Here is a 27951-nt window from a genome sequence, read left to right on the forward strand (position 1 = left end):
TCTCCACCTTGAGAAAATAAAAGTCTTGGGTAAACATAGGAAAATCTTTGAAGCTTAAGTGTGTAGGATTTTGTCGATCTGTGGGCAGAGATGGAAAACAACAATCATGTTCATAATCACCAGAAACTAAGAATCATGTTTTCATTACTTTAGAATGTTTCCCCTGTATATCTACATCAGGAGAAGCTGCTCATCCCATCATGTTTCTACAGTAGCTCAGAATGGACAAACCAAACACTGGCTCTTTAGATGACCTTTTAAATTGTGTTTTTTCTGAAGGCCTCCTTAGTTTCTCCTATGCTTGGAAGGGAGGGATGAGGTGAGGGGCTTTCAGTTGGCTGCAATATGCAACTTCACCGCTCGAAACCACCAACTGTTACACACTGAACTGATAACATTGGTTAACAGCAGCCTTTTCCCTTCGTAAAATTCAAGCCAAAGGTTCCATCAAAGTTACAGTGGACACAAACATACAAGGTTGTTCTGCCTGCAAACATAATGGAGAGTGGTGACTGAGAGTACTAAGGCACAGAGTGTGTTCATGATAAGGAGACTCCAAACATCAAGTGCTGACGCCAGGACAGTACGCATGACTAGTTACTGATGGGAAACTCTATAAATAACAAGCAGCAGTAAAGATATAACCAGCACACAGATAATTACATGTTTTTAATGATTGATGGATATAATATAAATGACATGAATTAAGCTGAAAGGTTCTGTTGCTCAGTGGCAGTCATAGATTACATATGCTGTATATACAGTCTATGCAGAATGCAGTATTGTGGGTAATCTTGATCTCTGATATATAGCAGCATATATCATTGTGTCATAAGGAAATATTTTGGCAACAATACATGGCTCACTTCTTCCTGTCATGTGGCATTACTCCATATAAAATTGCTTTATGCTTTAAATCAGTTCAGCAAAGCTCACATTGAGTCACACAAACGTATAAGGCATCCAGCTGTCAACGAGCTTACGTCAAATTCATTCCCCCATGTTGGTCTGTGCCAGGAAAGTATTTCATTGCTTGTCTATTAGACTGGAAATGTCATCTTCAGGGTATAAAAATTAAACTGTGAGGACACACAGGGTTTGAACAGATGGATGCTCAGGCTGCAGCTCACTGTAAAATTTAGTTTGAAATCACACAGTAAGTAAAATGATCTACATTAAACAAGGAAATAATTGAGCGTGTGACTTCTCTTCCCTGTTTAAACTTTAGATCCAAGCGCTGATAAAATGCCAGGGTGTGAAGTTAGAAATGATGAATTGTTTTGTATATTTTAGATATTTCCGACTGTGTCGTATGTTGTTTTCAATGGATGATAGATTAGGTATGACTTCTAAAAATCAACAATCTGTTCTTTTAAAAGATATTCAACAGTGAGTCAAGTGAACTGCTGCAGCACTTTGACCTGTGATGATTATGTTTATGATGTCATTGGTTAGAATTTGGTCACATTTATTTTTCCCTATAAAACCCATATCTTTAATGCAATATATATAGTGCCACTCTAAAAAAAACTAATGCTTGAAATTGCTCAGCTAATGTGACTTTTGAATAAACTAAACATTAATTATCATCATAAACTTAACTAAATATTTCCTTCAAGTAACTTTGTTAAGTTTCCATGTGTTAAGTTTGCCTTAATACCTAATTCATGATGGCATACCACAAACCTTTAAGTTTGGGCCAGAGTCTGGGGTCCGCAGTATTTTAGGAGTTTTTGCAAAAAACAGGGTCTACATAGCATTTCTGCAGGGGTTTTCACATTCAGATCAATCCATCTTTACTGTTCTACTTAAGTATGACATCACAGGTGAGTGTAATTTGCTTAAAAGGTTTTGACCGTATGAGAAGATTTGTATGGAAACAATGTTATCAATGTTAAATGTAGGGAATCCTTTTCCAAAGAATTCTGTTCTACCTTCAAAGAGCTCCTGTTAACTATCTGGGTGAAACTATGGGAAAACAAGAACAGGACCAATGTTTAAAGTATGTTCAGCTCAATATCACACCTTAAATAATTAGGAAAGAAAAACCATCTGAACAAAAGATCATTAATCCGCACAACTTTCTAAAGATGTAGCAACTGATTGAAACTAACGATTGAACAGAGCCTGAAAGATCAGTTCATTCAAAAGTGGCAGTGTGAGCTCAAGTCGTCATCATGTGATGTCTGTGTAGGATTCAAACTACAGATCAAGCTGAAAAAGTATTCGTTGTGTGAAACCAAAAGGATTTCTGTAATTTTAGAGTGAATACCCTCAAGGTCATTGATGATAGAAATCAGAGGATCTGTAACCTTTGTTTGAATGTAAGAATTGAAGCATTATGAATGATAGAGAAAAGTATCTGGCAAAGTATTATTAAAAAAAATCAATTATTCAAATCAATTATTTTATTACTATCAGAGAAGGCAAAAGGTATGTGTACACTGGGTACACTCTCTTGAAGTGTCCCCACTCTCTTTAAGTAACATTTGTTCAACCTCACCATGTGCTATTTTGTTTTCATACGTTATGTTGTTCTCCTTAAGCCATAAAATAAATAAATGAAAAGAAATGAATAAAAAATAGTAAAAAAAGACATTTGAGCTCATGTCAAATTTCAAAAACCGAGTGAGTTTTCCTACTTTTTCTTTTTTGCAGTGTTGCCTACCTGCTGTAAACTTTCTAACTGTTGCTTTGTTTTAAGTGATCAAACTGTCCTCAGTTCCACAACAGTTTGAGGACGGATGGACGTAAAACTTCAGCAGCTTAAATTCAGAGATCACAATAATTGCTGCTGTTGCCTTGATAGGATATGATGTGTAGGAACACCAACATCTGTAATCTGTATGAGTGCCCATAGATACATCTAAAATCACATTCCCCAGAGTTTGCACACTCCAACAGAACTTCAGCATCTTTTCCTCATCAAACAAGTCAACCAACACGATGCACCAAGACCAAACCTTGAGTCACCCCCCTCCAGTTCTCCTGACTGGGCGGGGTGAGCGCATGCATGTGCCATCCTGGCTCCTATGGCAACCCGATAGATTGGCTCCCATCGATATTCACGATATTGGGAGGCGGGAGGCTGATGGATCAGTGATGTCAGCGCCCTCTTTGAATGCCGTGGCCGGGCTGCGTGCATGTGTGTCATCACCTTGCACTGACACAGAGCTGTGGTGGTTGTTTTTTGGGGGGAGGTGGGGATCATGCTTTGTCATTGAAAAGCTCAGCAGCAGCAGCAGCCGCAGCAGCAGCAGCAGCATTGTTCTCCCACTCCGGCACGTCCGACGCTCAGCAGCATGCTGCATCCTGATGCGCTCTCGTCTGCACGCTGTGGGGTTACCTGGATTTACACGCATTTCACCGTCCGTACATGACCGACGGGTTGAAGCGGCCACGTATTGTCGACGCATCCTCAATGTTTGAACCGGGGGGAGAGAGGCACGTCCCGAGTGCCAAATAAGATACGACCTGTCCTGCGGATGCGCCGTCACTGTTTCTGCCTCCAGCAGCTCCCCAAGTCTGCGAGATCCATGATTTATCCCCCTGTTTTCCCTTAGAGCGCATCTCCTTCCCCACAATGGAAAGGTTCCAGTCGTCCATGCGCAAACGGCTCTACAGCTTGCCGCAAAACATTGGGCAAAAACCCTTCGTGATTGACGAAGGAGACAGCGGCGACAAGGACACCAAGAGGAAAAGTATCCGGCTAAAACATTTGTCCTCTCCGTCTCCTGCCAGCAGCTGCAGGAGCTTTGAGGAGGCCAGGAGCGAGGACTTGGAGAGGGACGTGATCGTGAAGACCAACTTGAACGGGGACTGTCGCCTGTTCAGGGGCAGCATCTCCTCCATCACCGGGCGCCATCCTCCAGGGTCAGACCCGGCGGAGCAGCGGCGCCTCATCCCCGAGGCTGACGCCTGGGTAGGTGAGAGTTTCCCCGGTGAGCGCGGCCCCGGGGCCCAGCAGCGGGCAGCGGGTGGTCCGAGTGGCGCAGAAGAGCAAGGGTCTGAGTTCGACCAGTCAACTTTCATCAAGTTGGAAGGCGCCGAGCAAATCATCCCCGAAGATGACCGGCTGTACCAAGCCGGCTTCATGCACCGGCAGTTTGGGGCGATGCTCCAGCCGGGTGTCAACAAGTTCTCCCTGCGGATGTTGGGGAGTGAGAGGGCCGTGGAGCACGAGAGGGAGCGAGTAAAGTCTGCTGGCTTTTGGATAATCCACCCGTACAGTGATTTTAGGTAATTCATCTGCAAAACAAACTTTGTTTTATTCCAACATGTAAATAATGCTGCAGTGATCCTGTCACATTGGGCTCATCAGGAAAAACACAGACAAACTCTGCGTATAGCTTCTTTTTAATGAGACATAAATTGTCACCAAATGTGATAAGGTCACTTTAACTTATACACCACTGAACAGAGACACGCTAATTGTAATTGAGACATAATACAGCCATAACATCTGTTCACCAGAAGTGTGTTTTTCCAATTGGATCACAGTGATGATATTATGATGACAACATAATCAGGAGTGTGCAGAATAGGTGTATCAGAAGATGAATGTGCCTCAGTGATCTGCACCTTGAACATATAAATGGCTTTATGATATTGATCCTTTTCTGAAGCCTTGACTGCACTTACACTGCTCTGGCCACTCTCGCAGGGAAGTTAAAGAACTTGCATGCTAAATCCTGTTATGAGCACAATGACATATACCAAACACATGCAGGATATTGATAGGAAATTGCTCTTATGTTTGGTCCAGAGAAATGAGTGTGGTTGGTTCTTTCAACACAAGAATGGCTTTATATCCTACCCAGCAATTTTCTCATTCTTGGAGTCAATTAAAGTTGTGCACCAAACTACCTCAACCTGCAATTCCATGATTTGCCATCCACACTGTGTTATGCATGCATGCACGCCTGATCTACATTTCATTGCATGTTGCACACAAACAGCATTCTGATCATCACTGCCATCAAGGGATTTTCGTGACATTTAACCTTGAGGCTCGCTCATCATATTTTCACCGGCCAGTTGTACGCCGATGTGTGTCACTGCAGTTTTTTTCCACTCATCTGAATTACACTTTTTTTTTATCATTTAGCAAGGGCAATGGATTACAGAGAGTGCAGCAGGGGCTTGGAAATGGGGTAATCAAAATAGGGTAACATGACCATTCAAGATATTAGAAGCACACATCAGTGGAGATTATTACAGCACAATTAGTCTAATGGAGCAGAGATGGTGTGGACAGGGAGGGGACACACCGCCAAACACTGCACACACATACACACACAGAAAGACAGAACGGGATTGAAATGAAAATGATGTTTTAGAGGAATCAGGACGCCCAGCTGTTAACTCTGTGTGTGAGGTATGAGGTCTCATCACTCCGTGCTCGGTTCGGGTCACACTTTGAGCAGGAGCAGGGGTTGCGGCACCTGGTGTGGGCCTCTTAAGGTGAACATTTTCATCTGCAGATCCCATTTTAAGCTGCAGGTGTAAACCTTTGCAACATTAAAGATTATTTGGGATTATTTTGGGGTTATGAGACACGGCTCATCCAGGACTGCACACAGTCATGGTATCTGGAGCAGTTGGGGGCTGACCACTGTTCATCAGCTCAGTATTGTGTAACTTGTACGTCTCCTTGGATCTTTTTACAAGCTCTGTCTCCCAGTTGTTTATGTCATAAGTAACTGCTGTTTTTTCTGTGGCTACAGCAGCAGACATACTGAACTGGCACGCTGCGTAAATATGGTTAATATGATTGCTGGTGGGACTGAGCCACAATACAGGTGTGTGTTAAGCCACTGAGCCGCATACAGGCTGTTGTGCTTCAGCTGAACTCTGGCAGCAAGAGATAAGTATCTCTAGTACAAATGTGATCCCTTTTCAGCTGTCCTGATTGATCTAAGCTTCTTTCACCATTTTAAGCCTTTTTGTGTTCACTTTGCTTGTAACGCCCGACTCTTTGTGCTCTCATGCTCTTTAACGTAGTTGCACTCTGACCCAAATAGTGCAAGATTCCACTCTGGACCCAGTAGAGGTCCAGAGTCCCCACAACTGTCAGCTTTTTTATGGTAACACCAGATTACACCAGCAAATTGTCTGTCCTCTGTGGGCGGAATGCTGCGTGCACAGTCAGCTGATGAGCAAACAGGATGGTCTGCAGGGGGGACAGCAGTAATGCACTGTTCCCTACAGACCTTTTTTTTTTGGTCCAGCTGTTCCAGGGTTCTGCAGCAGCGCAGTGACGTGTGCAGAGCAGTAATGCTAACTACTCAACATCTGGCTGATGGGAGCTGACTTCTGGAGATGACATGGATTCCCAGGAGATAACGGTGGATTTAGCCCGAGAGGGGAAGTGCAATTAGGACCAGTGTGTCAGTGTAGAGACAACAGGCAGATGAAGAGACAAATGCAAATGCTTTGTTTGGCAGAGAACAACAGAAAACTGATTAGAACAAATGGCCACCCTGCCCTCGCTGCTTCTCTCGTTTTGTGATGTTCTCCTGTTAAGGTCTGGTTCAAGTAACTGGGACAGGTAGAACCATGTTGGAATTGATTTAGGGTTGTTGGTTGCCTCTTTCCTGGACCCTCGTTTGAGACCAGAAAAAGTGAGAGTAATGTTTCTTCTCTTGAAGGTAATAAGTGTTCAGATCACACAGGGTGGTCCCTGTATGCTGTCTCACAAGCTGCGGGAATCATCAAGTGGTGCAGCCCCCCCTCCAACAGTTTGTGCAGGCCCTGTAGGTTTGTCAGGCTCCTGGTTGGATTGATTTGTGTTTAATTAGGTTTCTGAAATAGATCTGTCATGCAATCACACGCATGCATGCTTTCTCAGCTCATGCACACATACACACTCAAGATGGTAACTGGTAAACAAAAACTCTCCATATCTTAGCTGGCATTTGTTAGGCTGAGCTGTGCTTTACTGAGCTGTATGTTTCCTCTGATACTGTAAAGTGTAAAACATCAAATATTCCTGATTCAGTTACTGAAATGAGCTCGAAGCTAAATCAATGAATAAGACATATAATTTGCAATATGGTGTCAGATTAAATGAACGTTTATGTGGTATGTGGCATAATTTGATTCTGAAATAAATCAATAATATTTGAGGAAAACCTTTATTGCTGTTGGTTACTATGAGCGTGACTAAAATCAGCTTCCTTTTTTGTGTGATTCTAGATCAAATTGAAAACACTGTCGCTGACACTTGAGGATTTAGTTAGTTATGAAAATCAATATTTCCTCGTAAGCAATTCAAATGAATACCAATATCCATTTCCTCTCTATTCCTGTGGCCGCAAGCCCAGTATTGAGCTGAATTAGCACACCACTGTGGTTTTCTTGCTTTATTAATGTTTACACTCAGTGTTTGGAACAATGTTTGCACAGTTTCTGCTCGTTTGAAAATTAATCTCCTGGATTTTGAATTGTAGTATGAGACTGAACTTGTTCAGGGATTCATTTTTATTTGAAGTGACTTTACATGGAACATGCAGCACATACAGACTGTTGACACTATGACGACATGACTTATTTTAGACTAAGTTAAATGATCTAGTCTTGTGTCTTTTGTTTTACTATTTGTAAACTGAACTGAAACTTCAAATTACTGACAATAAACATTTTCACCAGGGTTATTACCTCTGCCAGGAAGGCTAGGTTTTCACTCCTGTCTGATTGTTTGTTCTGGGTTTTACATTTGTTTGTTTGTTTGTAAGCAAGATTACAAAAAGACAACCAAAACATGAGCCAAGGAAGAATCCATTGTAGCTTTAGATCCGGATAAAGGAGCAGATCCACACATGTTTTATCATTTAATGTTAGGGCGCTTCTTCTGCATTTTCATTATTTTCTTCAGGAGTATTGTATGAGTTTTGTTGAAAAACAATCAGGCTCATGTATGAAGTGGATATTTATGTCATTGAACAATTTGGTGAGCATCAGAATTCAAATCTAGATTAACCTGACTGAAATGTATTTTCATGGGGATGGCAGTCTATTCTCAGCCACTGTTTTGGAAAAAGGGAAAATGGTTTTACTACAGAATGCATTACAATTTTCTGATACTTAAATATATACCCCCTTCATGGTTGGGTTTATTTTGATATCATAATATAAAGCTTCTTTCTCCTTTTTAAAAAGCTGAACCAGAAAATGTTTGTCTCTTTTGGTGATGGGGACGGTTTATCTCTCCACACTCAGATCTCTAATAAAATAACTAAAAATGTCTGAAGGTCACTAATACATGCTGACATAAAATATTCAGCTCAGTTTTTCTGTCAATTGTCAGAGTGAAGTTTATGATGATTTGTCTCAGGGACTGTACCTGGGCCTGAATGACTTTGTCCTGCTGTTATTTAGAAATGTGAGTGATATGTGTCCCTGTGGGTTTCAGGTTCTACTGGGATCTGACCATGCTGCTGCTGATGGTGGGAAACCTCATCATCATCCCCGTGGGCATCACCTTCTTCAAGGACGAGCACACGCCTCCCTGGATCGTCTTCAACGTGGTTTCCGACACCTTCTTCCTCATGGACCTGGTCCTCAACTTCCGCACGGGTATCGTGAAGGAGGACAACACGGAGATCATCCTGGACCCACAGAAGATCAAGATCAAGTACCTGAAGAGCTGGTTCGTGGTGGACTTCATCTCCTCCATACCGGTGGACTATATCTTCCTCATCGTAGAAACACGCATTGACTCTGACTTTTACAAGACGGCCCGGGCCCTGAGGATCGTCCGCTTCACCAAGATCCTCAGTCTGCTGCGGCTGCTGCGCCTCTCCAGACTCATTCGCTACATCCACCAGTGGGAAGAGGTAGATCCTGCAGGGATGAACCTGGATCTTCATAGAAAACATTGCATAAGCTGGTTATGTATTTTGGCATCTTTTGGATGCTCTGAAAATGGGGCTGTAGGAATTGGTCATCAGATATTAATTAGAAGCAAATATTTTTACAATTTAATAAATATATATATTATAGCATCTATTAAAATGCTCAAATCTTAAGTATTTTTGGTTTAAATTGCTCGTATTATTAAAGACGGTTATCTAACTACACCCAAATGGCCTCTTGGAGCATATGACAGGCATTTTATTTCATGAAAGATTTCATAACTATAGAAAAAAATAATAATAAGTTTCAGCCTCACTCTCAAACACTTGGAGCTAAACAGAGTGGCATTTCTAACAACAGCACTTTCCTCATAACTCCTACTCTTTTCTAGATTATTACATTTTTACTTCACGCATCAAGGGAAAATATGAAGCTGCTTTCCTGTGAAAATACATGTCTCATTTCTCAAAGCTATAGAGTTAATTTGTTGCATCTCCTCTGAGGTTCATCCACAATCTCACACAATCCACCTGCTTAATGACATACACTATACTTTCCTGCTTTATCTTATTTTTATTAATCCAACCAAGGCTGCATTCCCTATAGAGCGTTAATGTTGCTTGCAGATGGTTATGCAACAGTGAAACGGCCTCTGGTCTATAGAAGATTAAGAACAGTGTGGTGTGGTAAAGGACCCATGTAACCATCAGCCCACACAGCACCTACTGTCTATTTCAAATCCTCTGTTCGCATGAGAGAGAGTTGGAATTGTTTCATAGATTTATTTACAAAGAAATGCGTGTTGTTGTTTCAGTTGCATTATTGCTGATAATCTGTGCCGCAGGTTTTCCACATGACCTATGATCTGGCCAGCGCCATGGTGCGTATCATGAACCTGATCGGTATGATGCTGCTGCTGTGTCACTGGGATGGCTGTCTGCAGTTCCTGGTGCCCATGCTGCAGGACTTCCCTCCTGACTGCTGGGTCACCAGAAACAAGATGGTGGTAAGTAGATTATTTATGAGTCAGACAGACACCGTCCAAATGTGTTTCTCTAAAAGGCGCTAAACACCTATTTGGTTTCAGAAGCCGTCTGACTGTGAGAGATGAGGTCCCACTCGAACAAGCACAAAAGCATTGGTTTTAGTTCTCGCAACATTTTCTGTATTTTTTTGTCTTTGCCCTCATCACTAGTTTTAAGTGGGTGGATCTGATTAAGGTGATGTTGCATACTTCCATGGACCAATCAGATTTCAGCAACATTTAAATCAAAATCTGACAGCGATTGGTTGTTTGTCAATCAAAGCTGATCATTCCTGATAAAGCAGAGTCGTTCAAACTGTAAGTTTCATTGTTGCTTCTTCAGTCATGTTATATATGATATGTATATAATTGTAATCATTTCAACCATAAGTCGATAAATCGATTAGTCTGAATCAGTCAGCAACACTTTTAAGAACTGATTCATCGTTTGTGTTTTTTATTTTTTAAAAAGTCTGAAACATTCCCAGGTTTCAGTTTCTGAAATGTCAGGATTAGAAAATGTCTTTGACACATACAATACTAAACTGAATATCTGGACTGTTGCACAAATAAAACAAGCTATTTTATCACTTCAAGTTGGACTGTGTGAAAATATTTTTGGACATTTTTCAGGCTGCAATGAATAAGTCCTCAGATTAATGAATAATGAAAAAAGTTAGTTTCTGCCTTTATCATATTCACTTAATAAATATTTTATTAATTGTCAATCTGAGCACAGGATATATTAGTAGGTTCACTGGTATCTGACTAAAAACCAGGACCAGGACAGTGATGCAAGTGCAAAAGTCCTCATTCATGATTTAAGGTGATTCAAGTTTCTCAGTAAGTTGCTTCAGACCCAACAAACCTTTAAAATTAGGTCCTCATCACCTGTTGATGTTCAACTGAAAATGCTTTAAAACGTTCTCTCTCCTCGTACGTTGCAGAATGACACGTGGGGTCAGCAATACTCCTACGCCCTGTTCAAGGCCATGAGTCACATGTTGTGCATCGGGTACGGCCTCTACCCCCCTATCGGCATGGCTGACGTGTGGCTCACCATCCTCAGTATGATCGTGGGGGCTACCTGCTTTGCTATGTTTGTGGGGCATGCGACTGCACTCATCCAGTCTCTGGACTCCTCCAGGAGGCAGTACCAAGAAAAGGTGGGGGGGGGGGCTTTCCCTCTATGACTGATATTTGTCACAGAAAACTTTAAGTCCAAAATAGTTGAAATCAGTGATGAAATACTACTTTATTCTTCTATTCCACTACATTTCAGAAGAAAATGTTATATAATGGCTCTAGTTACTTTTCATATTAACGTTTTACACTCAAGACATATAATCATTTTAAAGTTACCTCAACAAGGCATAATAATTACATCCTTGTAAATAATAATAATAAATTAGTGTAACATTCACAACTGCCATTTTTAGATATGAAGAATGATTTTACCTTCACTAATTTTAGGTACATTTAGCTGATAGTAATTTATTTAACTTAACTATGTTAAGTGTTTTTATTAATAGCATGTATGTTTTAAAGTATTTTTTCATTGTGGTGCTACTTTTAATTTAGGATTAGTATTTTGTTAATGATAGATTTTAAATGCAATGGATGTGGTGATGTTGAAAATTGAGAAAGCATTTTATCCAGGATGTGAAGTGTTTTTAAATGTGACATTAATACACAGAAACCAATCGTCTTTACTACATTTAGGTGTGAAAACGCTTCACAGAGTTGCAGAGAAAGTCACTGTTTAATGTTACAGCTGCTGTTGTGCAGGTTAAACACAGAAAATGGAGGCTGACGTTGGAGATAGCTAAATCCAGAAATTGAAAACCAAATAGAGAGGTACAGCAGGATGGAGCATACATAGATAAACACCCAGCATCACTTGTACTGTGCTGGCAGAGCACACGGCTGAAGGACACAGTGGTTAATGTTATTAGCTGAAGCCTGCAGAGCACAACTGTATTTGTCAGATGGGGCAGAGGCACAACATTGCACTGTGGGCAGGTTTCACAGATGGCCTGACAGTTGACTGTTAACATAATGAGACACATTATTGTCCACCTCTGAGCCAACACATCAATCACTTTAATACATTCATTTTGACGTGACTTGCATTAGTACACATATGTCTGTGGAGGGTTTTCTCTTAAATACGTTTATTATTGCTGTGATTTAATAATTGGGCCTGTGTTGTTGTTACAGTATAAACAGGTGGAGCAGTACATGTCCTTTCACAAGCTCCCGGCCGACATGCGTCAGAGGATCCACGACTACTACGAGCACCGTTATCAGGGCAAGATGTTTGATGAGGAGAGCATTCTGGAGGAGCTGAACGAGCCACTGCGACAGGTCGGAGTTCACACACGCTGATCTTTGTCCTTATAACGATGTTGCTGATGATGCTGGGCCATATTGTTGGTGTCAGAATCTAGAGCAAAGTATAAGTGCTTAAGTACATAAGAGTTCATAATTGCTACTAATACTCTGCATTAATACTTATTTATATTAATATTATCCTCTTGTATCTGCTTATAAGAATATAAACATTAAAAACATGTTTATATTCTGCTAAATGTTAAACAGTGGTGTTGAAAGTGAAACATTACCAAAAATGGGTTGAATAATATTAATAAGATATTATTATTATTATTATTATTATTGTTATTGTTTCTCTCATTGAAACATTTTTTATATTTATTTATGTGAATTAACAACGTGATAATTTTGGCTCTAAATTGTTTACACTTAGTTACTGATGTAATCTAATGTGCCTCTCTTATCTTTGCACGATAACGTTAATAGTCATGTAATCTGATTAGTAATGACTGGAGATTGTATGAGGACAGAGAACCTCATTAACGGAGCACTAAGCCGTTAACCACCCTGCTTTTATTATGATTGAAACATACACACATCACTGCCGGCTCTGGCCATTTCTCTGCCGTAGGCAAGATTAGGATTTGTGTGTATTTTCTTCTTTTCTCTCCCATTAATCATCTGACGACCTCTCAGGTTTATCTGGTGTCTCTGTTTGTGAAGCTGTATATGAAATGGTTCAAACTAGTTTCTCCTCCTGCAGCTGCAACAGTAGCATGCTGCCGATGCTTCAGGATTCATTCTACATCTAATGATGTCATGTGTCATAATATATCGTCAACTCAACAATGCATGGACCCATTTTCCCCAAACTTAATAGAAATATTAACTTTTGGTGTTGATCCATTTAAGGTCAATGTCAAGGTCAATAAAAATACGACTCAAACTCATTTTCGAAAATATCTATGCAAAAAATACAGTTAGAGACAATCTAAAGCTTCTGTTAATCAGACATTCATCATATGATGTCATGTGATAAATACTGTCATGTGGATGCCACAGTCAGAAAATGACATCATGCATCTGTGCTTCCTCTAGGACCTCAAGCTGATGCAGATAAAAAACAAGCATAAACATCCATTAAAATGATCATTATTTTAAGGATGAATCTATGCATGAGACATCTACAATTCAGACGAACCATCCTTCGTCATCATATAGCGTATAGATGATGCCGTTATGAAATGGTATTATCACAGTATGAAGAGTTCATTTCTTCTTACCGAGCTACCTACTACAGATGAGTCATTTATAAACAAAACAGTATTGCAGAGATTGCATAAGATAATGTACGTCTATACTGACCTTCATCTTCCTCCTCCTCTTTTCTCAGTTTTCATCACCTGAAACTTTGGACCTTTATTATGAAATGATTTGAGCTGATTAAAGTTGAAATGTCCGTCGAGCTGATCCAGAAATCAGTCAATGTAACGTCTCAGAGTGATGCACTAAAATTCCTGAACTGATTTCCATGAAACTGACATTTTGGAGTAAATGTGGATAAATGAGTGGATCCAGAATTTATTTTCACCTCCTTTAAAGTTAAAGTTGTATCTGTGATCATGATTAATCAGATTATGTCAGTGTGCTCCCTGACAGTCTTTGTCCGTTGTTACTGTCTTTTGCCTTTCCTAAAGTCTAAAACATTGTTTTTGTGTTTTCTGCAGGAAATCATCAACTTTAACTGTCGTAAACTTGTGGCCTCCATGCCTCTGTTCGCCAACGCCGATCCAAACTTTGTGACCTCCATGCTGACCAAACTGCGCTTCGAGGTCTTCCAGCCGGGCGACTTCATCATCAGAGAGGGAACCATCGGCAAGAAGATGTACTTCATCCAGCACGGTGTCGTGAGTGTCCTGACCAAGAACAGCAATGACACCAAGCTGTCTGATGGCTCTTATTTTGGAGGTAAGATCTGGGTTTGTCTGAATGTAAGTGAAGGAGTGCTGATAGTATTATTTGTTTTGATTTTTTTTTCTGAGGCACTCAGCAGATTAACTTTTCAGACGGCTGAAAAAAAAAATCATCATCATCATCTCCTTAAAAGGTCTCAGGACTAAAGAGGAGCACAGCTTTGTGATCTTTGATTCAATCTGGGGTTTTCCCTTTCGTTCACATCGTAACAAAGCTGAAATCCACGTCTTTATTTGTATATTGTTACATCATCTTGACCTGTCATTGTTTTGATGCAGCAGCAAATAGCACAGGCTCAACAGTCACCTCATGAACCACATTTAAAATCAATAGATCTGGATTTTTATTTGGATCTGCACCAAATTGCATAGACTGACTAATATCATTGCTTTAAACATTTTTTTCATTAATATCCATTAATTAATCTCTGAGAAACAAAGGACAATGGTGAAAAATGTAATATCTCACAATGCTAAAGAAAGTGGAAAACAAATCTTGGATCCAGACCGCACCAAGTTGAGTGAGTTCTTCCCTGGGTTATACTCCACCTCTCCACAAAATTTCATGGAAATCGGTGGAGAGGTTTTTGTGATATATTGCAACAAAAAAACAAATGCAAAAAAAATCCCTTTACTTTCATTTTCAATCAAAAGACGAGTGACTCAACCACCACTGATGTATTAATCCTAACCCAGTTTTAATGATAAATCTTACCCAGGCACACAGATAAAAGAATTAACATTTATACGCTTTGACCCAAAAAATTAAAGACATACACACAGATGGTAAATGAGGACAAAAAGTATGTCTGAAACCAACATGTGGCAAGTAAATATATAAAAAATCCAATGATGTCATGTGAGATAAATGGATTAAATCAATAAACATGACATGAGAGAGGGAGAGCAAGTGAGCGTGTGTGTGTGTGTGTCTATATCCTCAATATGTCTCTCCTGAAAAATATGTCTACTTTTTCTTTTTTTTTTAAATGGCGCATTATTTTATTTTTCTGATCTGACACGACAGATGAGGTCAGGACAAACTGTAAGCTGCAGAAATTGCATTAAGTGCTCCATCTGTGGGCTTCAGAGGCATCGCTCTTTTCATGTTTTATCGTCTCACGTTAATATTACTTTCCTTTTATGAATGGATCTAAAAAGATGCACGAATTCTGTTGCAATGTTAAATTATTAATATTAATCTCGGACTTTTACTCAGCAGGAAGTCTTTGAAAGAAACCGTATAAGTAATTGTTTTTTTCTCTTTCCTCCCGGCAGAGATCTGCCTGTTGACCCGAGGCAGGAGGACAGCCAGTGTGCGAGCAGATAACTACTGTCGTCTGTACTCGCTGTCTGTGGACAACTTCAACGAGGTGCTGGAGGAGTATCCCATGATGAGAAGAGCCTTCGAGACTGTGGCTCTCGACCGCCTGGACCGAATCGGTGCGTCCTTTGCCAGGAGATAAAAACAGTCCAATACATTCAAAGCCAATCTCATGTTTTGCAGTTGAATATTATTTACTATTATTCTTGCTTTCTTCTTTGCAGTGGCGGGAGAAGTTTTAATTCTTTGTGTAAACAATATAAAAACTACTTTTACAAGTTCTATGAGTAGGGTACAGACATATCATCAGCTAAATGTACATAAAATGTACTCATTCTGTCGGAAATGAACAATTTCAATATTTGATTGTTATTAGTTAGATGGGCCAGTGCAAGGGCTCACTAGATACATTTGAGCGTTCATGAGATTATTATTAAGACTTTCTTTGGAAATAAATAAAATATTGGATTATTGGGTGATTTTATTTAAAATAGTTGTAATCTCAGTGGGGGAAATGGAGTCAAAAGCACCTAAATTTGGGACCACTGCTTTAATCTTGAATGATGTATTGTTTCATGTATAGTGTGGTGGAATAATTCCCTCTGAATTATCCTGGAGTTGAGATAAAAAGTAACATAAAATAGAAAAACTTTGAGAACCTCAAAGGTTTAATGAAGTACAAATAAAAAAAATACACTTTTAAATCAGGTCTACTTTCATTAATACCAATTAAATTTTTCAAGTTTTCTATCGTTTTTCAATGGTAGGATAAATAATAGCATTATATATCACAATAGTCCATTTCATAATCATCAAACTCATCATAATCAGTTTTGTATTATTCCTGTTCTAAACCTACCTGCTGGAATGAGATGTTTACTGCTGGTTGGAGCTTTTCTTTCTGGAACTGTAGAAGGGACCTGCAGTAATTGATTCAACGCTACTTTTCCTTGGTCCTTTAACAATACCAAAAAAAATGTGAAGCTGATTAGACAAACAAAGATATATTTTCCACAGACAGACAGAGATTTCTGCAGTTAGTATCACATTAACCTTATTTCTCTTCTCTGTACAGGCAAGAGAAACTCTGTTCTTCAGCATAAAGTCCAGCATCACCAAAGCTCTGGTACACTAAACCTCCAAGAGAATGAGATCATCCAAAGAATAGTGCAACACGACCGTGACATGGCCCAGTGCACGCAGCTGATTCAGACCAGCGATACACAGAGTCTCAACCCTCTACCTTCCCCGTCCCCCACCCCAGTTATCTGGGCCCCGCTGGTACAGGCCCCGCTCCAGGCTGCTGCCACCACCACCCCTCTGGCTCTGGCCTTGGCCCACCACTCCCAGCTTCCTCCCATCCTCTTCCACCATCCTCTGGTCCCAGGCTCTGGCTCTGTGAAGGACCCCAGCGGCCATCCAAGGAGAGTCCATGTTGGAGCGAACACCTCCAGCATCTGTGGATCAGGGCCCGGTTCTCCCACCAGCTCCACCCTCAGGACACAGCATCTGTCCACTGGGTCAGTGTCGCCCGCACTGATGTCCCAGCCCATCTTCAACAGCAGCCTGCAGCCCCTCACCCCTCTGCCCATGCACCAGCACACGCCCCTGCCCCCTCCCCATCCTCCCCACTCCGGCATTGCCTCTGTCTTCCCTATCAGCCAGGCCACTGTCTCCTACACCTGCTCCGCCCAGCTCCATTCCCAGCCCTTCCACGGTGCTATGACCACCCCACCCCACCCCATAGGGTTACTCCAGCAGGGGGCACCAGGGAGGCTAGGAGGGAGATTCCCAGCCCCCTCCGCCTCCTTCATAAGCCCTCTGATCTCCAGCTCAGTCGACCCGATTCTAAGCCACCTGCAGCAATCCTCTCACGCCACACTGCAGCCGATGAGGTCCAGTCATGACAGAGCAGGGAGGACACCCAGTGGTCTGAACCTCCCAAATTTCCCCTTCATCACCAGCACCCAGTCCTCCAGTGGATTTACGCAGCCAGCGTCTGCAGTCGGAGCCGGAGCCACTGCCTCTCTGGCCCAGCAGAGCCTGGCAGGCCTCCAGTCTGTTTTCCTTCCCCAGGTTCTTCCAGAGCACTCGGCGCTCGCCTCCCTGGCCCAGTACGGCTCTGCAGAGGTGTCGCCCTGCTACACGCCTCCGGTCCAAAGTCCCAGAATACAGAGCCCTGTGAGGGGGAGAACAGTTTACCACAGTGAGCTCCCCAGCACCGTGGGCTCTCACTGCCCTCTAACCCCTCAGACCTCATGCCCTGCCAGGGTGGCTTGTACCTTCAAAGAGAGGGCAGAGTCCTCTGTGAATCTCTTTACCCAGGAAGTAAAGACTATCTCAGGCTCTCACAGCTCTATACACCAGGAAAGGCCCCCTTCAGAGGGAGCAGTGGGGGCGTCGAGCCCCTTCTCCTCCCCCATGGCCGTCAGCAAACCCTACAGTTCCATCCCTGGTCAAGCCACTCCTGTCAGTCGGACTCATTCAGGGCCCGAACATCAGAACCAGTCCGCTGGCGTTCACTCTCCCCACGTTAGATCTCCAGCTAAGATATTAGAGACCGAACACAAACAGTCCAAACTTCCCTCCAACTTGTGAGGTTCAGACACACCCTCCTTTTAATGCCTGAACACAAGGGAGATCATCCCACTCCTGGCATTGTTTTAACCACTGCTTTGTCGAATTCTGACATGGGAGGGTGTGTTATTCTAATCAGACTGATGATCAATGGCTTCATTTTTAATCCGAGTGAATGGATCATGAATAATGATGGACAATGAGAAATTGCTTCCTTCAGAATATTGTTTCTTTGGATATAAATAAATGAATTATAAATTATGGATATATATATATATATAGAGCACCTCATGAAAATATAAATTGTTCTATGTATTATATTATAACCTTACTCAAGTATTTGTTTAAAACCCCATTAACCAGGCAATTTTGTGTAACCTTTTAGTGACACCTATTTAGTTGATATTTAATTACAATTGTATCCAGTTATAATTGAAACCGAAATTATTATTCTTTTTTATGATTGTGTATATTTTTTTCCATTACTGAGCATATCCTGTGGATGCAAGGTCACCCCTTAAGAAATGTGAGGTGAGAAGGACAGTGCACTTTGCTTGTTTCAGAGATCAGCCATTCTAAACGTTTGATGACGGCATGTCTTCCATGATAGCGATCCAGCAATATTGCACACCCCCATGGGTCACGCAGGAATCAGATCACGTTCAGAGACACTGAAGTAATGAATGTAATGTTTTTTGTCAGAGAAGTGGAAGTAATTTTGAATGTTATGAACATGAAGGCAATGATTGTTTTTATGTTTTGTTTTTTAAAAATAATAACTAGTTACAGAGACGACGCACACATTTCCATTTTCTCCCTCCACAGCTGCAGCGGCACATGGCGAGTCACACAACTCATGCCAACTCATTTCAGTCTGACAATAACTTTGGTACAGAGCGAACACCTGAGCCAAGGTTGGTGTGCCGATAGCATAGTATGCAATAATCTGTGTTTCTACTAAAGGTACTGTGAATCGAGGCACTTGACGATGGGCCAGATACTGTTTTTTTAGTTAGAGCAGATACAAATAAGGGAATCAAGCAATTGTGGATAATCAAACATCCTGAAACCAGCAACGCACTAAGATGGATGTGAATGTTTCTTGCACCAGTCAAAGGGCTAAATGCAGTTACTTGGGCAAATGGTTAATACGAAACCCTCCTGGGTCATATTGCTGCATATTTACCTCTATCATTGTACATGGTTTGATTGTAAAATCTGACGTCTGTCCTTGAACAGTTGCTGCTTTGAGATGCTATGCTGAATCAATAAGACATGTATCACTGTTTTTGTTTTTTTTTTAAACCAGACTCTTGAATCCGACTTGTTAATATGTTCATGTGTTCCGATGATGCTTTTATCTCTGGACCCTCGGCCGGTGATGAACTGTAAAGGCAGCAAGCCGCCGGTCACCGGGAGGATCCTGTCCGATGGTTTTATCTGCCTGGTGACTGACCCAGAGGTTTGCTGTGACTCTGACTCCCCCCTGAGGGAGAAGAGATGCTATCAGTCACTAGCCCGTCACTGCCAGTCAGCTCGAGCGATCCCTCATTACTATTCTCTCCTGACCCCCGCACCGACACAGCACCTGCCGAGGGGAATCAGCTCGGATTGAGGAACTGTCAGTCATTCATCTTTTAGATATTTATTTGTCATGTCGCTGCCTTTTAACCACCAAATCTGACAATTCCATCACCCATGTATGTTTGACATATTTTTTTTTCAGCTACTGAATTCAATGCAATAAAATCACATATGGTCAATGATGCTTGTCTGAGCTGTTGATTTCTTTTACCAGAGTAGAGTGTGCAGGCATCGAGGAGGATCTGATAAAACCCTGGTGAACCTTCAGACTTTAAGTCGGATTATAAATTGAGAACTTCATGAGGTTGTTTTGTACCAACATTCAAAACAGCCAGGATTATAAATTGTCATTTATGAGTCGTCAATAAAAAAGAAAATGATTTGTGTTCATGCTGAATTAGTGTGAAAGATAGATATTCAACTCAGGACTGCTGTAAGGTTTGATTCAAATCTTTATTTTAGTTTCAAAACAGACATTTGTAATATTATTCATACCTAGGATAGATAGTGGACGACCTGATGTTCCCTGTCCTTCATTAACCATTTTTCCAGATAAACTTGCTTGAAGGCTGCGTAATAATATTATTATGATTGTCTTATTTTGCATTGATGTATTTTTCCTAGTGAGATGGTTGAAAAGTTGCAGTTTTTACCTAAGAATAAAATCATGTCTTGAAAGCCTCTGGGATTCAAACTTGTGAAACAACAAATCGAGTTTAGACTCAGCAGCAGGATTGAGAGAATGAACTACACGTGTGACAGGAATCATGGAGCTACAATCTTTGAACGACACCATCGAAAGTCCTTCGAAGGAGCGGCCTGGTTTTTAACTTTCTACCGGTCACGGAGACCAACAGACAAGAAAATTCCAACACGGGGGTGGGTGACCATTTACAGGAGCGGGGAGGGGGAGCGGTAACTAATGTCCCTGGGTGAAGTTCAAGGCACCAGCACAACTCTCATGGTGTTGGTGTAACCAGAGCCTGGGCGCCAGCCAGTCACGACAATGGCCACATCACCTGACTTGAAGAATTTGCGGTGTTTGCCTTAGGATGGAGAAAAAAGATGAAGATTAACAAAATCCTCTCCTTCTGACAAATACAAATTTTACTGTTAAATCAACAAAACGCAAACACTCACCAACTTCCAGGGCAAAGTTCACACGCAGGTCAACGTCCTCAGCCCAGACATCGTTGGCGGGCTTGGTGTAGAGCACAGGGTAGATGCCGCGGTACAGGTGAGCCTGGCGGGCCGTCTGTCCAGAGCGGGTCACAGCGATGATGGGGGCACGGGGCCTGTACCTTGACAGCATATGAGCCGACCTGCAGGAATCAGGAACAAGTTATTACAGCGATGCAGAATGGAAAACCTTTAAACTGAACAAAAAATGGGGAAAAAAATGTAATAAATATCTCAGAATGAAAAATAGGTGCCATGTACAAGACACCGACAAAAATGTCAACTTGGTGAAAACAACCGACAGGGCCATTTATGTGCTCTAAACAAAAATGTGTTTTCCGCAGCAGAACTCCATGTCCTGCTTCCTGTATGTTGTACCCAGACACCACCCCTCGCCTGAATGTTGCTGACATTTCCCTGTTGTTATGAGCATGTCTGACTCAGGAAATCTCCTGCTACGTTCTTTATATGTGAAATGCAAAGTCTGGAAAAAGTCCCAATCCAACAGTTTGGACATTTTCCAGAGTTCATGAAGGAAAATGGCTTACTGAAGTGGGGAGAATGAGCAGAAATATTATAGAGCCCTACAGAGTTGAGTGAAACTAGAGTCGAGGGATAAAACATCATCAGAGCCACATGCAAGCAGTCATGTGATTCACTCTAACTGCTTTGATTATGACATTGTCTTTAAGCCACTCAGCTGACAGTGGTATGTCTTCTGCACCATGTGTTGTGACGATGAGCTCCCACATGGAAAGGAATGAACAGGGAGTTAAAATTAACTTGTATAATGTCAAGGTTCACAACTCAAAAGGTCACAGTGGAGCACAGGTTGTACAGGAAAGAAACAGTTTTCATATGAGCTGTGGGCTTGTGTAACTGAGAGAGCGGAGGTGGAGAGATAGAAGCACCCGTTTCTTCGTTCTTAGTGGGCGCCGTGGAGGATCTCATGACTCACAGCTATATAGAGATTTACAGGAGGTGCACTTCTCACCTGCCAGACTTGGTGAGCACAATGATGGCACTGGCGCAGCACTTGAATGAAGCCTCCACAGCGCCGATGGCGACAGACTCCGTGGGGTCACGGGTCAGATGAGAGGTGCGACGCAGCTCCTCGAACATCTGTCTGTGGTACATGGCGGCCTCGGCTTCACGGGCAATCTGAACACGTCGAAGAAAAACAGATTACTGAAGAGTCGTGCTGCAGTCGCACAGACAGTTGTAACTGCAGGAGTTAGTTTGTATTTTAAAAAGGACAAAACGAAGGGCTGTTATGTTTAGTGCAGAGGTCGTCATACCTGATAGCACACTGAGACATGAAGCTAAATATCAGCAGCGGCCATGATGTCCAGGGACTGTTGGCGTGCACTGCGGGTCCTCAGACACATGCTAGCTGAGCGACATGATAACACGGTTAACGCACAAGGCAAGACATGAGTAGTTGTTTGGTAGCAGATGGAGGGAGGGGTGCAGCAGAGATACACAAAGCAAGATAAACAACAACAACAACAACAACAACAACAACAACAAGCTGTTAGTGAAACCCAAGCTGATGTGTGGAAAACATGCAACTCATGTCTCAAAGAACATTCCTGTCATTCGTACTGCCAGTAAGCACAGTATATAGTTAATTTCATCTTGGTTACTTGTTTATTAGTCATGATATTGATGATCACTGAAGTGAGGACGTATTATTATGATACAGATATTATGAATATAAGAGCAAAATTCAGGCAGCTTAGTTTTCACAAAACAGTATTTGCAAAATCGTTGTGATCTCTATGAAACAGATTCTGCATGTGAATATGCACAGTCTAAAGGCCAGGAGAAGATTTTGTGGCAGGAAGTCCTTTGGTTTATAATTTGACCAGTCCCATTAGAGCAGGCTTTGGTTCCCTGCAGTCAGAGTGTGGACAGCAAAAGAGGCCAAACACACTGAAATGTATCGGCTTTTTAAGTTATCTGCTTTTATGTGCAGTTAAGTTGTTAATAGAGTTTAGGGAAAATGTCATCTGGACCTGAAACATCTACAAAATGTTTTCCTATTTATGTTTTTATTTAGAGGAACGTTCAACTCGGACATAACAGCGCTTGGCCAATGGAAGATGGAGTCTTGGTCTCGGCTGTCACCGGAGCCCCCAAAATAGTGCCATTGCCCCACAGTACTTTGTTGACAATAGCCAATGTGCTACAGTATTACGTTAAGGAGCTTTTATTCTGAAAATACAGGCATCCTGACACTGATAGATTTGAGTGAATAAAGCTGCTGCATTTGTATCATTCACATTTGCAAACTTTGCACATCAAACTGTTTATAACATGCCTAAACACTGGTATAGACATCTACACATTGTACTGAGGGAAACAAATCAGAACATGTACTCTTACCCTGTGCTGTGTAATCACGGCCTCCAGGGGGTAGTCTCCCTTGGCGGTCTCACCGCTCAGCATGATGCAGTCATTTCCATCCAGCACAGCATTGGCGACATCACTGGCCTCAGCGCGAGTGGGACGTGGTTTCTTGGTCATGCTCTCCAGCATCTGTTAGAGAAAACATTACATCTCATGTATGTCTGTATGCACACTTTGATAGACTTATTAAAAAAGACTCCCTGACGGTGCAGTGTCACGGACCTGTGTGGCGCAGACGATTGGCTTGCCAAGCCTGTTGCACTTGCCAGTCATCATCTTCTGGGCGATGAAGACCTTCTCTGTTGGGATTTCAATTCCCAGGTCTCCGCGGGCAACCATGATGCCATCGCTGGCCTCCAGGATCTCATCAAATCTATCAAACAAAAAGACAAACAAGCTCTTAAACACTTATCCTAAAGATGCAGATGTGTTCAGATTTGACCGTGACTCACCTGCGGACGCCCTCGTGGTTCTCCAGCTTGCTGATGATCTTGATGTCCTTGCCCTTCTCGCCCAGCACTTTCCTGACAGCATGAACGTCAGCTGCCTTACGGATGAAGGAGGCGAAGACCATGTCAACACCCTGCTCCACACCGAACTGCAGGTCCTGAATGTCCTTCTCAGACACAGCGGGGAGATCGACAGCAGCTCCGGGCAGGTTGACGCCCTTCTTGCTGCCCAGCATACCGCCATTCTCAATCTCACACATGAGATAGTCCGAGCCTTAGGACACACAAAACATCAAGAAACTTAATTTCTTAATTTCTTAAGCTGAATGATCTTCAACAGTGGCTGTCAGGTGTCTATTTCTGTGCTTACCGACTTCTTTGACCTTCAGGGAAATCAGACCATCGTCAACGTAGATGTGGCTTCCAATCTGCACAACCTTGGTGATGTTCTTGTAGTCAAGCCACAGAACTTTCTCATCGCAGTTGTCAATGTACTTGTCGTCGAGGGTGAGCTTGATGGTCTGACCCTTCTTCAGCTCGACCTCAGCGGTGCCACTCTAAACAAGGGGGGACACTTTGTCAGTTCTACGTCACTGCAGGAAAAACCTTTTATACAATTATTTGTGCGATAAATCCAACATGTTCCCTTCGAGTTTTGGTAACTTGGTAGAGACTCACTCCCTTGATAAGTCCGGTCCTGATTTCTGGTCCCTTGGTGTCCAGAGCGATGGCCACTGGTCTGTAATCAACAGATCCTGCACCGAAGCTCTCGGTCGCCTGGCGGACATTCTTGATGGTCTCAGTGTGGTACTGCACGATGTGAGGAGACATTGAAAAACAATGAAAAAATATTAGTGAGTTGTTGTATCTAATTATCACAAAGCTGCTGCAATGTTTTCATTTAGTTAGGTTTGTACAACAGCAGGTGGACGTGTCATGCAGGCGAGTCACATAACTATGTAGTCAGGCTTGAGTGTCAACTGCAACACATTCTTAGGACGTGACATTCTGATGTTCCATTGTACAAAAATAACTGCACACAAACTAAAACATATTAAATGCTTTTCAAAGTATTTGGGCTATAACCTTAACAACACAATATCACAACAAATTAAATTTAATACCTAATTTCCACCTGAATGTGACAGACATGCACAGCTGCTACGTGTCTACAGTCATGTACGATTGAGTATCAGGTCCATTTAAAGAGAAAGGATAACTGAGATTTGAAGGAATAAAGTAATAACTTATCGTCATGTTACAGGATGACTATCAGAAGATCAGTCTGTCACCTGTGTTAAAATTAGGAATGTAGAGCATGTGGATGAAAGTTATATTTCTATAGTTATACTGCTGTAGGTTTCACACTTTCAAAATGTTTGGTATTTTTTGGCTCATCAGCAACACATTCTCTTAAGTATGAGGACTTCGATTGTGCAATTAAAACTGAGTCTATTCCAGAGAAAGAGCCACATGGACTTGGAAGAAGTTTCTTGGAAATGTTTGGTAGTGGTCGACTGTAAGGTTACTGTTGGTTACATCTGCCTGATATTCTAAGAGGTTTCATGGTTTCTCTAGAAAACAGGGAGACTCGATCCAGAGGGAGTGGAACTCCGACAAACACTGGTTCTCCTTGCTGCTTATTTCCTTAAATGGTTTCTTTCTTTTATTATTATTCTCGAGATCTCTGATTCTTTTTTTCCGTATGGACTCAACCCCCTATTATAGTTATGGATCTAGTAATGACATGTAACAATACAGAACAGCATTGTCTAATATGACCACTATGTTCAGTCAGTAAACATAAATGTCTCTCTGTGACCCCTAGTCATGCCTCCTGCTTGCACTGCTGCTGCTCGCCTTGCTCTCAGAAATGACCTATTTATAGCTGCGCTGACAACTGACACAGCAATGAGACACGTTTTCATAGTGAATCATACGCCTTGTCCAGGAGAAGTTTTATTATTTTATGTTGCTCAAACCACAACTAGATGCAAAGCAAAATAATTATTCAGCAGTTCTGAGCTCTCCCGCTGCTGCACAGGCAACTCACAGCCACAAACAAATCAACCACTTAACCTTTAAAGTTCAACGGTGGGTGTTGGTATTACAGCTGATGAAAGACGAGAGACGGTGCCTCGTCCGCTCAGGTGACAGTGAAAAGGTGAAGAGGCTTGACTTTTAATGGCGAGAGGTCAGTGGTGAAGGGTTGGCTGTGATACAGTTGGTTCGCCGAGCTACAACTCTGAGCCAGCACCAAAGGGGCAAGTACAAGCTCTCGGATCACATTACAGTTAGCAGGCCACCGGAGTAATGTCACGCAGCTGTAAAGGGTAAATCCATGCTGAAGCTCCCTCAGAGGGCACAGAGACCGTCTGCATTCAAACTCTTGAGCGTGTTGGACGTGATGTCATGGCTTTGACATGACTTTGACATTTGGGGTTTAATCACCTGGCGTTCACTATGGGGGATAAGATGTTTCAGTGCCTCACCTCGTGTGTGCCATGTGAGAAGTTCATTCTTGCGATGTTCATCCCAGATTTGATCATTTCCTTGGACATTTCCACAGATCGGGTGGCAGGTCCTACATCAAGACACATGGATCAGTGGGACATTTGTGGGGTCGTGTGGATATTTTAAACATTAATACATGTGCTTTAATCATTGCTGGAGGAATAAATTGATATCTGACCGATTGTGCAGATGATGCCAGTGTTGCGAGACACGGCAGGTTCAGAGTCGATGTCGAGCAGACACATGTGCTCTATGAAGGTATCCGCCATGGCAGCGTGCAGCTGCTGGGTGTGGATAACCGAAGAGCCTGTATCCTTTGTCTTCAACATGATTGGTTCTGTACCTGCAGGAAAAGACCTGAGGAGACGCAGAGGGAAACAAGAGACTTGATTGATTAACTCCCAAAATACCTGTGACATTACTTTAAAGTTGAATACAAGATTTTTTCATGGGTCACACACATAAAACAATTCAAGTCAATGCATCACTAATGTTGACACAGGGGCTTCACGTTAAACCCAGAGGTTGTTATAGAAGCAATGCATATGCAAGAAATTATCAAAAACCTGGTGTGGGAACTAAATCACGACGGGATAGAATAAGAATTTGAATGGAAAAGTAAACACTCATAATAAGGTGTGACATCTGTATGGATAAATCTAAAGTCTACCAGTGAGGAGTGGCTGTGTGGGCTGAGCGGAGAGAGCCTCTGCACAAAGCAACAACAACAGTATGTGCCTGCCTGACTGCACTCTCCCACATTCCAGCAGGAGTGTAGTGTACGTGCAGCTGAAGAAGAGGTGACTCCTGACTGAGACTAACGCCGCTTCATACACACAAAGAATAACTGCCTGTAGCGCGCTTGTTGAAAAATAACATGGTCAGCTTAGAGTTTTACTGACTGCAAAATACAAAAAACTAAATCTAATCCATTGTAATTAAATTGTATAACTTACATATATATATATATATATATATATATATATATTCGACATGTACATTATGTAGATAGATACAATTCTAAATATAGAGTGCTGTTAAATACGACACAATTCGCAGACCTGAGACAGTTTAATAAGGTGCAGTATAGAAGCTGAGTCTAATAAAAAGTATTAAAATATTTAAAGAAAAATAAACAAAGCAAGAAGTGCAGTATATATATATATATATATATATAGTAATGTAATGTCTTGCATAACTTGTAATTTATTCTAAATCATTTTAATATATTCTTCTCCATCATTAAGCGTGCAAATGAATTGCCCCCAGTGTGATAAATGAAGTTTGAATTTGTATTGAATAATATATATATATATATATATGACAACTTACAGACAGTTATGAATTACTTAGTTTACAAAAAGTCATCGTAAGGGCAGTGGAGGCTTAGAGTAAATCACATTGTAACAAATTGCTGAGTAATATTAAGTACATTGAGTTAATTATTTGATTAAGAAGTAAAAGTTTCTTCAGTTTAATAATCTGAATAATAATGATATAATAAATGTATTATCAGATTAGTATGAGTCTCTGAAGACAAACTCTCACACTCACACTGTTACTCACCTACTGAGTGAACTTCGCAGGGACCAAAGTTCCGCTGGTTCTGCTGCAGCCACAGCCTTTTATTGCCCCCCACCAGCCGGAACTACTTTCCTGTGTCACCAACATGCGGTGACACAGGATATAGGGCGTGCCGCTTAAGGAAATGCATGAGGTTAAATA

At 41.7% G+C, this 27951-nt stretch overlaps 2 protein-coding genes across 2 annotated transcripts; one reads left to right on the forward strand and one right to left on the reverse strand.

Moving 5' to 3' along the window:
• Positions 1 to 3189: 3189 nt before the first annotated feature.
• LOC109624227 (potassium/sodium hyperpolarization-activated cyclic nucleotide-gated channel 3-like) lies at positions 3190 to 20719 on the forward strand. The gene is made up of 8 exons (XM_020078768.2): positions 3190 to 4239; positions 8414 to 8837; positions 9701 to 9862; positions 10828 to 11046; positions 12101 to 12247; positions 13942 to 14182; positions 15466 to 15630; positions 16587 to 20719. Exons 1-8 carry the CDS (start codon positions 3584 to 3586, stop codon positions 18107 to 18109), a joined length of 3537 nt encoding a protein of 1178 aa, XP_019934327.2. The 5' UTR covers positions 3190 to 3583; the 3' UTR covers positions 18110 to 20719.
• On the reverse strand, positions 20107 to 27946 carry pkmb (pyruvate kinase M1/2b). The gene is made up of 11 exons (XM_020079577.2): positions 27793 to 27946; positions 26405 to 26583; positions 26205 to 26296; positions 24391 to 24522; positions 24083 to 24269; positions 23716 to 23986; positions 23486 to 23636; positions 23240 to 23392; positions 21846 to 22012; positions 20813 to 20994; positions 20107 to 20718 (listed from the first exon to the last, which is right to left on the reverse strand). The coding sequence occupies exons 2-11, from the start codon at positions 26553 to 26555 to the stop codon at positions 20612 to 20614; spliced, it is 1593 nt and encodes a 530-aa protein (XP_019935136.1). The 5' UTR covers positions 26556 to 26583; positions 27793 to 27946; the 3' UTR covers positions 20107 to 20611.
• Positions 27947 to 27951: the final 5 nt, after the last annotated feature.

This window comes from Paralichthys olivaceus, chromosome 7 (assembly GCF_024713975.1).
Source record: "Paralichthys olivaceus isolate ysfri-2021 chromosome 7, ASM2471397v2, whole genome shotgun sequence".
NCBI classification, from domain to species: domain Eukaryota; kingdom Metazoa; phylum Chordata; class Actinopteri; order Pleuronectiformes; family Paralichthyidae; genus Paralichthys; species Paralichthys olivaceus.